At 41.0% G+C, this 12,477-nt stretch overlaps 1 protein-coding gene across 9 annotated transcripts in view; it reads right to left on the bottom strand.

Moving 5' to 3' along the window:
* si:ch73-103b11.2 (myosin-9) overlaps window positions 1-12,477 on the bottom strand; it is a 72,934-nt gene that overhangs the window by 12,658 nt on the left and 47,799 nt on the right. For 8 of the 9 annotated variants that reach the window (XR_009770503.1, XM_061708310.1, XM_061708315.1 and 5 more), the window contains 7 exons: window positions 11,425-11,534; window positions 11,248-11,286; window positions 8,825-9,566; window positions 7,573-7,689; window positions 3,096-6,830; window positions 1,550-1,697; window positions 1,353-1,458 (listed from right to left, as the gene is read on the bottom strand). Coding sequence is in view for 8 of the 9 variants with exons in the window: in XM_061708310.1 (XP_061564294.1) it covers window positions 1,353-1,458; window positions 1,550-1,697; window positions 3,096-6,830; window positions 7,573-7,689; window positions 8,825-9,566; window positions 11,248-11,286; window positions 11,425-11,534 (4,997 nt within the window). In the remaining variant the exon portion in view is untranslated. The remainder of the gene's footprint in view (window positions 1-1,352; window positions 1,459-1,549; window positions 1,698-3,095; window positions 6,831-7,572; window positions 7,690-8,824; window positions 9,567-11,247; window positions 11,287-11,424; window positions 11,535-12,477) is intronic. The other variant, XM_061708312.1, reaches the window with a different exon arrangement.

Below are 12,477 nucleotides of genomic sequence, written 5' to 3'. Positions count from 1 at the left end.
AATCCCTCACCTCTGCAACCCACTCTACCCTGACCAACTGCCTCACTGAGATAAAATCATGGATGCACTCGAACTTCCTCCAACTCAACTGCAACAAATCGGACATGCTCATCATCGGCCCAAAATCCCTCACCAAAACCGCTCACAACTTCACCCTCACCATGGACAACTCCATTCTGTCTCCCTCCACTCACATCCGCAACCTCGGAGTTATCCTGGACAACAACCTCTCCTTCCAACACCATGTCAACCACATCACAAGAACTGCTTTCTTCCACCTCAAAAACATTGCCCGTCTCCGTCCATCACTCTCCTTCTCTACCGCTGAAACCTTGATCCACGCCTTCATCACCTCAAGACTTGACTACTGCAACAGCATCCTCTACGGTTCAACTTCCAAGGTCCTCAATAAACTCCAATACATTCAAAACTCTGCCGCCCGCCTGCTCACCCACACCCGCTCCAGAGATCACATCACCCCAGTCCTCCAGAAGCTCCACTGGCTCCCCATCCCTCAACGGATCCACTTCAAAATCCTTCTCCTCACCCACAAAGCCCTCCACAACCAGGCCCCCTGCTACCTCACCGACCTGCTCCACCGCTACACTCCCTCCCGCAGCCTCCGCTCCTCTGACGCCAACCTCCTGTCCCTTCCAGTCAGAACCAAGCACCGGACCTGGGGCGACAGGGCCTTCTCCATCGCTGCACCCACCCTCTGGAACTCCCTCCCCAAAAACATCCGTGACTGTACAGACCTCCCAGCATTCAAATCCCATCTCAAAACCCACCTTTACAGAACTGCTTTTAATGTGTGATTAATGTCCTGTCTCATGTTGTGTCCTTATGTACTGTCCTGTGTAATTGTAATTTGTATTTGTGTTTTGTTGTAATGTAAAGCGTCTTTGAGTGCCCTGAAAAGCGCTATATAAATAAAATGTATTATTATTATTATTATAGATGCGGCTTATATGTAGGTGCGGCTTATAGTCCAGAAAATACGGTAAATCCTTTCATTAAAAGGCGCAAAGTGATTGAAAGATATTGAAAAATTGCTTGTTTTAAACTCAGTTTTGTTTGTTTGTTTGCTATGGTAGGACAAGCTAAATACTCTTAACACCAAGAGCTTTTGTAGTTGAGCATCTTGAGCCTTAAAAAAAAAAAAGTGAAAAAAACAGGCAAGGGTTTCACAATTCATACATTATGATCATTTTAGATGAAATAGATAATTTTTTATGACGTCACTTGTCGATCCTCTGATCATTTCCAATAGATTTCTAATAAGATGAAAATGTCTAATATAAATACTTTTTCCTGGTATCAAAATTAAAAACTCTGCTCGTCTTAAAACGTACTCGTATTGTGAGCGAAGTTCATCAATGTCTGAGTTCAGTCCACTCAGTTGGGAGCGCTGGGTCTTCTCCAGGTCCTCTATGTGAGCGTTCTTCATGGCTTCAATAGCTGGATTAATTTAAGATCACACACTCTATGAATTACCAGGTCAGCTCTGCTTGAGGTAAAGAAAGTGTGTTTTTTAGTGCGACTACCTTACCAGCAATTGTGGCAGCAGTCTCCTCGGCCAATAGCCTCTCTCGCTCTTCCATGAGTTTGGAAATTTCCCTCTGATGCTGCCGGTGGAGGTCTTCTATCACCTTCTGGTGGGTCTCTTCCATTGCAGTAAAGCCACGCTCACATGTGGCCTTGAGGGAGGACGGTCAACAATTAGTCATCACAGTAATTGTGCATTTTACACCTACAATATATTTTATTTGTGAGTCTAGCTTCAGTTCAATATGTATTAATAGTTACACAGAGTTACTGTACAAGCAAAACATTTGTAATAGAAGCCATGCACGTTTTCTTAATGATCCAGAGCCAGCTACGTTAGTGACAGAGCAAGTTAAAGCTGTGAAGCTATTGAACAGAATCTTCATTACTGATAAAATACTTGATTTCATATGTGGATGTGGGAAATGCTGTGATTTCTGATGCCTACAAAAAGGAAAACTGTTAAGAAATGCTGATATGAGATAAGCAAAATTAAACTTTTAATATTTCAAAGGTGAGTTGCTTGTTTGCCTTATTGATGAGCTAATAATGCTCTAACCTGATCCAGGCATACAATATTTTTTTAGTGTTTTCATTGCCACTTAGATGTTTCATGATTTTCATTTTAATCCTCTTGTTCGGGACACCTGCTCGTAAATACCTACTTAGCTTTGCTCTAAAACAGAAAAAAATGTTCCCCTCATTTCAGCAATATTTTGCTCGAGGTCAAGATGGGGACATGCCTGTTGAAATCTTTACTGGGAAAACAATTTCACAAGGGCTCACAGTAACGGAGCATTTTCTGTTACTGGTCAAGTTTCTTTTACAGTGACAGAAAAATCTGAATGCAGTCTGTTATTTTCAGAGACTAAAACTTGGGAATGAAACAGCATACATTAAGTATTTTACAGCAACACTCTCATAATAACTGTAGTACACCCTTTGTCCTTTAAAATATTTTTTTTAAATTAAAGGAGCTTGAGGCCGGATTGAGGCAGGATTTATGAAAAAAATTCGTATACGTTTTAAGTTTTCTAGTAATAAGGTCAGATGAAGCGTTCCAAACCCAAAAGAATGAGCCCTCTAGTGTATCTCTCCGTTTGCCTTGAACAGGCTGTGTGCTGCAAAATGTGCTGCAATTCTGGGCCCGAATTTCCCGCGCTGGGCTGCGGATGTGACGTCACATGACGCTGCATGTTGGTTCTCCCCGTTCTCCCGTGCCGGCTTCACTGTTGGATGCAGTACCCCCGACGGCCGTCGTGGTGAAGGGTGGCGCTAGAGAGTCTCATTTCTTAAAAGGAGCCTCAAGCTCCTTTAAGTATTGTTAGGATTTGAATTGGGACATTATTTGAAACTTTAGTAACAATAACTTCAGCATTTGAATGGAATCTGACCAAATTTGTTGCTTACATTTTCTAAGTAATCTCAAATCACACCATTTCCCAGATCCAAACTAATCATTTACTTTAGCTTTATTTCATGATTCATTAATTTCTCTCCTATACAAGAAAAAATTACAACATTCTAAGTTAAAATGAAAGAGCAAGAACCTTAAGACTCTCAAAGTCTCTCTGGTACTTCTCTCTCAGGCTGGCCACATCTCCTTCAAGGTGCTTGTTCTCCAGTTCATCCCTCATGCTATTCATCTTGGTCTCCAGTTCGTGGATCCGGTCTTTCAGAACCACCATGGAGTCCACCTCTGACAGGTTTCGTGCATCGACCTCCTTCCCCTGCTCCTCCTCTTCCATCGGCGTTACAGCCTCTTCACTTGCAGGTGAGTGAGATACTTCAGGGCTTTGTTTGTCTGGTTCGTTCTTTTTGGCACACTGGATGCTTTCTATATACTGAGAGTATAACTTGTCAATTTCTTCCTTGTGGATATGCTGGATCTCACAGATTCTCTGCTCAAACTGCTCCTCCAGTTTCCGAACAAGACTCTCGTGGCGCTCCTCCATACAGTCCATGTCCACGAGGAGATCCTCTAGCTTATGCTGACTGTCAACTGCTGTCTCCATGAGGGCCAGCTCTGTAGAAACACGGCCCTGCTCCACTTGGCTTAGCTCTTTTTTGTGCTTCTCCTTCAACTCTTCAGTCTCCTTCTGGAAACAATCCTGTAGGATGGTCACCTGCTCCTGCTGTTGGGAGAGCTGGTTCATATATTTGCCGATCTCGCTCTTCAGTGTCTCATTCTCATTTTGGAGAGTAGCGATAGTTTGTGTGAGGTTGAGCCGCTCCTTTTGTAAACGTGCTTCATACTTTTCTTGGATTGCCGTGACATTGTGGGCGTGCTGCTGTACCAGAGCTTCCATGTTTTGACTGGTCTGCTTGCACAACCCCAGGTCTTGTTCATGCATGGCCCGTAACTTACATGCCACATACGCCACTTGAGCTTGAATAAGCGCTTCCCGCAAGCAAAGAGAGGTGCCTGTCAAGTTATGTGACATTTGGCTTCCTAAAGCCGTACGGATCATTTTCGACAGCCCAGAATGGATTTCACCGGTTTCTATCTCTTGAGCATACTTGTGTAGGATTGCCGCTTGCCTCTGAAGCTCATGGGCCAGGTTTTCATGTGCACTTTCAATGGATTCAATGCAGTCAACACCACAGGATTGCATTACACCAGCCAGGTGACTGTCCACAATTTCTTCTGCCATATCCCTAGCATCTTCCATTCTGATCTGCTCCATGTAGGGAGCGAGTTCGGGGGGGTGAATGTCAGCTAACTTCTGTTTACCCAACCCAAATTTATTTTTGGCTTCTTTTATCACAGTTTTTAAACCAGGACCTTTAGAAGCTTCAACAATAGCTCTGAGAGCCCTCTCCCTTTCATGCAGGTTGCTATAGGCTTCAGCTAACTCCCTTTTGAGTGTTTTGAATTTCTCTTCATAGCAAAGTTTAAGGTTTTGGATAGAGTAGGCAAGTTCTGATTTGACAAAGGTGTTAAACACCATTGAGGCATCAACCTCTAAGTCTGTTAATACATCACTCTCGTTGGATTTGGCAACCTCCGTCCCTGCTACGCCCAGTTCTTTCCAGAAGGTGCTCTCTAAAATCAACTTCCTGATCAAGACATCTGCATAAACTATCGCCAAAGAGTCTTTTTCACTCATTTTAATGGAATCAACGTCTTCCCATATTTCAACAAGAGCTTGTAGAAGGTCAGACTTTGAGGTTTGTAATAGCAAAGCCATTTTGTTCAAAACAACTGCTTCAAAAGACAAGGTTTTGGCAAAGAGATGCAATGCCTCACCATCTCCAGCCTCAGGGGGTTGATTTATATTATCTGGGGGCGACTGCTCTTCCAATGTCTTGTGACCTTGTCGAATGTGCAGAGATGCATTGAATAAATCACTCTCTATCTCTGACAATGAGTGCAGATGTGAGTCAGTGTTGCCATGGGAACCACTGAGCATAGCCCTTACTTTCTCTCGACTACTTTCAACCCACACCAGGGCCTTGGTATATTGCGTAATAGCAGCACTAATCTCCATTCCACCTTCACCGCTGATATCTTTAACTGAGCGAGGTGACTTTAGATCACTCTTGGACATTTCTTCTTTTTGGTTAAGTTGTTTCACATCTAAATTCTGCGTGAGATTCCTCAGCTTATCCTCAGTAGCAAGCAATTTAGTTTCTAGGCTATGTATGATGGAGATGAACTTCTCTGGGTCACTTGTATGAGGCAGTGCAATTTCAGAGGATACGTTTCCTTCAGTTGGCTGCGGGTCTACACTTACATCCTGGTTATCCCTTTGTTCTTCCTCAACAAAACGACTGCTTACATGATCAGTGTCCATGCCCTCCAGACTGATGTATTTTTGGCACTGAATACTTGAAAAATGTATTCTGGGTTTTTTAGCCTGAGATTCCCTCTCCTCTTGGGAGTTCTTAGTCTTGGTAGAATTATCCAAAGAGAGCTCTGTATTTGATGAAGAGGAAGATGAGATCTTAATCTTTCCTTTCTTGCCCTGTTTGGGGATTTGCTCCCTTTCCATGTGTAGATCAGCATAGTCCAACTGGAGAGCATCGAGATGCTGCTCCAATTCTGCAATGCGGTCCTCTGCGATGACCAGCTTGGCTTGGAGATCTTTTTCAGCTTTGCAAGGCTCAGCTTTATGTAAGAGGGTTTCACTCATTTGACACAAAAGATCCTCCTTAGCTTGCAACTTCTGTTCAGTTTCCTCCAAACTTGAACCAAGTACAGTCATTTTGACAAGGGCCTCTTTTAGGTCGTCTTCTTTACGTTCCATCAACCTCTCATACATTTCCTTCGTCTGCTGAATCTCTTTATCTTTTTCTTGAAGGAACTGACTCATTTTGTTAAATTCTTGAGTAGCCCTCTCGTAGGAGTGCTCCAAGGTGTAGTAATCAGCTTCTTCAGTTTCCAGACGATTGCGGAGCTTATTTACCTCACGGTCCGCCTCTGCTATTTGGTTGAGAAGCTCCTGACACCGGCAGGTGAGATGACCTTTTTCTTCTTCTAGCCTTCGCACACTTTCCTTCAGTGTCTCCACCATGTCATTCTTTTGGGCCAGCTGTTCTTGCAACTTTAACACTTCCTCTCTGTATTCTTTACCCCCTGAGGCTCGTCTTCCTCTTAACAAAGCCTTAACTTGTTGCTCAGCCTCCAACAGTCTGTCCTCAGATTCCTTCAATGCAGTTTCAGCCTCAGCTAATCTTCTACAAAGATTCTGTCTCTCTCTCTCACGACTTTCTAGTATGCTGTGCTGCTCCTTCCTCAAACGCTCCTCCTTTAGTGCCTGACCCTCTTCAGTAGCAATTAATCTTGCAGTTACCTCTTGTAGCCTCTCCTGCAACCTCTGTACCTCTCTCATGTGGTCCCGCTGCAGGGCCTGCTGGCGCTCTAGGTGCCTGAGAGCCTGGTTTCTCTCCAAGAGACTGGCCTCGACTTCACGGAGTCTATCTTCACTGTCCTTCAGCTGGGCTCTAAGAGTAGCCTCACTGCGGCTGTATTCCTCCTCTTGTTCTTTTGAACGCTCCTGCTCCAACTTGAGCTCATTCCTCATACGGACCACAGCCTGTTCAGTTGCTAAGATTTCAGCCATAGCAGATGCAAGTTTAGCCTGCAGAGTCTGGATGTCGGTCTCATGGCGCTCTACAGCATCCTGGGCTTCAGTGTAACTTCTCTTTAAGGTCCGGATCTGCTGCTGAGCAAAGTCCTGCTTGCGCTTTTGGGACTCCAATTCACCCTGTAAATCTTGATTAAGCTTGTGCAAGTGTTGCCATGGAACTTTGTGCGGTGAAGAGGAAGGAGGTGTTGCACTCTTGAAAGAGATTGATGAGACAGTTTCAGTTAATAATCACTTTACTTTCCTTACCATATTCGAAGAATCACATCTCGGATGTTGCCAGGAAAATAAGTTCTCTCCTTCTTTGTTATTAATCCAGTGTTTTATTCTCCAAACTTCCACTGTGCTTTTTCATAGGTATCTTGGAAATTGAAAGCTTTAATTGATCCAGACTGAATTTATGTGTGTGACTGATATGATTTCCAAATACAAATCTAACCTTTTTTTTAAGCATTAGTTAAAGCAAGCCATTTTGGCACACAGAGCATGCGGAAATCAAACAGAGAAAGGACACAAAAGCAGAAAGAAAAAGCACAGCGCAAGGCTTGTTCAGTTTTCTTACCTTAAATATATTGGGTCAAATCAGTTATTTTCCCAGGAGATGTGAAACTCCGACAAAACAAGTTAGTGAAAACCCATGCCAAGAACACCACAACCATGCATCTCAGTTTCAGAAAATAAGCACCCACACCCGTTAGTACAATTTGTATACAGTGATAGGTCACTTTAGCCACACAAAAATTGGATCTGTCAAGGGACAGACAGAAACACCATCTTCTCATTACTGTATAGACATTTTCTCCATCAAATGTATGCCATCTTCTAACCTTTCAAGAATTCCAACTCAGTATTTCATCTTGTTATACTAACCTTTTGTGGTATCTATTTAAAAACATAAACAGCTGCATGATCAAAACATACATAGTGTACATGGTACCTGCAGTACATAGCCTTCTCTGGCATGTTGTGTTCTCCCTAGTGCATCTTCCAGTTGCTCTTTTAAAAGGTTGTTCTGTTCTTGTAGTTGGTCCAATTCCTTCTGCTTCTGTCCCAACTGAAGAAGAAAAATGACAAAATATGCTAAATGAACAGAGCAAATTAATTCAAAATTTCACATGGTTGAGAATAGAGTTATATGAGGTATATCTTTTCCACAACAAAAAAAGCCTTTTTCTGGAGTTTTTCTGGTAGCTGTTTTTTTTACGGCTAAACGGTTCACATTTTAATCTCGTCTTGGTGCTGCAAAACTCTTTACAATGTGCTTTTCATTTACAAACACGACTCATACAGCACTTCTCATTACATATATGCACAATGCTCAATATATAGGGTATGCATAACTTTTGTGTATACAAACACAGACCATGGACATATCAGGGAGCACTGTAGGGCTCAGTGTTTGCCCGAGAAAAATGTTCAACACATGACATCGAGCCAGCAGGTATAGATGAACCAACTCTGACAGACTAAACACATTGCCTCTGAGTGACCATGAACAGGATTTGCTGAAGTTGAATATAAATGGCTGTAATTGATAAATTCAGAGTAAGCTTATAATAACTGGTGGTCTGGTGTTAAACATCTCTGCTAATGGCAGCCGAATGTGCTGCCAGCTCAACAATGGGCAACTTTGAAAAAAATATGAGTCATGAAATTAATAAATATACCATTATAAAGTAAAAGTGACATAAAATTAATACATATACCATTATGAAATAAGTGTCATGAAATATATAAATATACTAATATGAAATAATTTGTCATGAAATAAAAAAGTGGTCATTTCAAAAGCTTGAATTCATTGACTTGATTGTCATATTAATTTATTTGATTCAATATTTATTCATTTGAGATTTTTTTATTATTATTTAATTGCCATATTTATTTATTTAATTGTCATATTTATTTATTTAATTGAATATTTAATAATATATTTCATCCTTCATGTTTTCTACATTCATACAAATGAATTCTCAACCCCTAAACTACAACAGTATTGTAGACAACCTAAACATCTAAATTTGATTATGACGGAAGCGTACCTAAAACAAAGATATATATTCAATAGATTAATATCCATTATGTAATATGCAATCAAAACTACTAAACCAAAGAACCTGTATTAAAAAAAGCGTAACTGTCCAAACACTGACTTCATAAGTATGAGGTCACAATGTGTGTGTACGCACCTCCTTGTCTAGCAGCGCAGCAAGCTCATGTGCAGGCAAACGGTCAGTGTCGCCTAAAACTGTGGTTATGGGTATTTGCTTCTCTTCTCTTAATGGTGTCCTCTCCACTTGATGCCATCGGTGTTCAATCTCTTCGTGAACATCTGAAGATCTGTTCTCATCACTTCTTTGACAGACAACATTGGTGTGGTCTACTTCCATCTTTCCTTGCTCTAGACTTTTGGCTGTCATTAGCTGTACTGGCGTAGTGTTAAGTGTAGAAATAGTAGAAACAGTATTTGACATTTGACTTCCACTGGTTGTGCTGCGAGGAAGGATGTCACTCCTGGCATTCTCCTTTTCTGCTTCTTCTGTCATAGATGATGGGAGAGGACCTGATACAGATGTGGTTTGCAAGGAGGAGGAAGAGACAGGGGAAGATGCCAATGAAGAGGGAGAAGAAGAAGGAGAGCAAAAGGAGGAGGTGGTAGAGCATGAGCTGAGGTCAACCGTGTCAGTTCGGTCTTTCGTGGGCTCCTTTGTCTGCTCCATTTTAAACTCAGACCAGTCATAAGTTTTTGAACGGCCCTCTCGTCTGCGCTCACGGACTCTGCTTTTACGTGGCTCAGAGGCAGGAACGGCTGTGCTGTGTTGTTTGTGAGCATCGGGCTTGGACTTCTCAGGACTAGGACTAGGCTCAGCGGTGCCCTGTGGACATGGCTCTAACATCACGTGGCCTTGCATCTTCTCTTCAGGAAGGGATCTGAACAAATACAAAAAAAACATATAAATGAATTAATTACTTACAAAAAAAGAAGATATATGCCGTACAGCAGGGTGCCTTTTTAACAGAACTTGACAACAAGTGTTATACATACATATGCTTAAGCCAGAATAATATCAAGTCAAGACAACATTAAGGCAGCCCAGCCTTAGTTAACACTACATTTACAGAGTTTCTGCAGGGTCCAAGTCCCATTTTCTTTTTATATTTGGAGGACTTTTGAATGCAACTTGTATAACTTTGATTGTCTAATTCACAATAATACTAGCAAAAGCATTGTTTTTTTCTGTATTCCCAAACCAGCCTCTGCCTCATTTAACGAGGCTGGAACACACACAGGTGAAATCTTATTTTTCTTGGGTCAACAAAAAAACAAAAAAGAAGAGGAGAAAAAAAATAAATTACTCTTATCACTGCAAGTGCAATAAAACCTTTGCTTTTATCCTTGATCATACACCTACTGTATTTGACAGGTCATAAAATGTACTTCACATGTAGAAAAACAGATGTTATGCATATATGGCAAGTTAGTGTGATAAATCTAAACAAAACTAAGACACTATTAAAATCTTTGGCATATTACCTCTCTTAACATATCGTCATACACTATGTGAAACATAATGCATGCTTCCTGTCTCTAAATCGGTCACCAGAATTGTCGAATGAAGCTGTGAGGAACATTTTTTTAAGATTGGTCAATGTTTTAGCAATAGAATAGTGTGGAATGATGAATCCATTTATGACGCACATCCTAAGTCTGACTAAGTCTCAGTATCATTAACCCGCTTTGCAGGGAGAAAATATGGAAAACATCTCTCAATGAGCAATGGAAGAAGGATCCTCATTTAACATCCAGTTTAAAATGGTGCAAGAGCTTAAAGTATGAAACACCAAAATCCTTTACAACTAATATAAATGGCAAGTAACAGCAATATTTAATACTTATTCTTTTCTATTCCACATGACCTGCAGAGACTCTGATTGAAAAACATTAATGAAACAAGTCAAAGCATTAATACCAAAACATTTATAAACACAGACAGTGAGGCAGAAAGCAGCTTCGGTGATCCAAGGAAAGCCGGAATGTAAACGCTGACATTTAGCTTCTATGTTAAAGCAGTTTCCATAGGAAATAAATATGAAGAAAGTGTTTGCAGAGAAATCCTAACTGGTGTGCCACTCATACACATCATACACCCATTTTCTTCCCCTCAGAGACAGACCGACATAGAAAAGAGTATGCATTAGTGAATGTGGCATTGATATACTGTAATGTGCTGTCTGTACATCAGTCCTCAGCTTTGCTTTAAACAAAGAATGCTTGTATAGTGTCAACGCATCCTCAGAAGTTGTTTGTGGGGAAAAAAGAAGAGAGAAAAACACTCTCATTGTGGCTGAGAAGTCATTTTGAGGTTGTTCTGTAATCGTTTCCAAGATTACTGTGTGGACAGTCACATTACAATGATGATCAGCAACAGCTTGTAGTGCTAGGCAGATTATTCTAGTATGTTGATGCGTGCCTCTACAGTGGCATAACTGACAGGGAGACATTACTCAATCACATGACGCATGGTGGGACAACAAACGCCAGGGCTGACATTACTGAGCAATTACATCACTGTTCAAGGAGGGGAGAAATTCAACACACAAGCGCTCCAACCTTGGCTTCAGAACGGATAGTTTCAGTGAGATGTTTTTCCTGGAAGCAGGTTGAAAATACCAGTTGAGAGGGAAGAAAAAGAGGGAAAAAAGGGCGAGGAGGAGAACGGAATTTAGATAAGCAAAGTGAGAAGGGCGTCTGTTAAATCTGTTGGTGTTGATCCTGGCTGGGTATTACCGGGTAACATCAGGGGCAATAGTGGGTCGCACATTCTTCATAATGGCCTGAATCCAATTGCGACGAATTCCAGAGGTCATGGCTGACAGGGTGCACGTTCCCTCTTTACACTGAAAACAAATAGACAGACATGCACTTTCAGTGACAGGCATGTTAATGGAATTTTAAAAAAATTCAGAAAATGTAACAGAGAAAGCAATATGTAGCTTTCAATTTTTCAGGAAAAAAGCTAAACTGGCACCTTTTGTAACAGAATGTATGAAAGTTCAATGAACCGCACATTTCTAAGCTATGCATTTGAAATGCTTCGGGCTTTTCCTTTATGTCAAAAGGAACCATCTTGTGACAAAATCTTGCTTGTAAGCATTTCTCCTTTGGTAATTCTTTTAAAATGAGACTAAGAACGTATGTCATCAAACTACATGAAATATTATTGAATGGTTGCAGAGTATTAAAGAATCACAATGATATTTTTAGGCCAACACTACTTTTACAACTTCAACCCTACCGAGACCAATACAATTGCTAAATGAAAGTGTTCCTGTTAATTAAGCAATATACTGTAATGTACTGAATGCAAACTCAAATCCATGATTCCTGGTATAAACTTTCATATAACGATATATTACCTTTAGAAAAGACCTGCAAGTAATGCTTCCTTCTAAAATCCAACAAATTTTGAAAACTGTTCTGAGATACAGAAATGTTTTCTTTCTTTAAACATCAGCATTATGCACTTTAAGGCTTTGTGACTCATTTACAGTTTGTGTCATAAATTTAACCCTAAACCTCAGACACAGAGACTTTTATTGCCGGACAAGAATCTTCAAGAAGTCCCCAGATTTGCACAGATATCTGATTCTGTGGGCATGGTAAAAGAGTTTAAAAGAGCACGTGTTTTATGACGGACATCAGTATTTAAAAACTCCACGCACCAAAGTTAATGAGTAATGCTCCTTCCTGCCTGAATATGGTACATGGAGAGTAGATATAAATACCTGAGTTATTAATTTTGTCACCAAACCCATGTTGTTCTCAGCCAAAGAGACAACG

This window comes from Cololabis saira, chromosome 19 (genome assembly GCF_033807715.1).
Source record: "Cololabis saira isolate AMF1-May2022 chromosome 19, fColSai1.1, whole genome shotgun sequence".
NCBI classification, from domain to species: Eukaryota; Metazoa; Chordata; class Actinopteri; order Beloniformes; family Belonidae; genus Cololabis; species Cololabis saira.
Note: the sequence above shows the minus strand (reverse complement) of the source record. Positions and strands in the feature narration are given on the sequence as shown.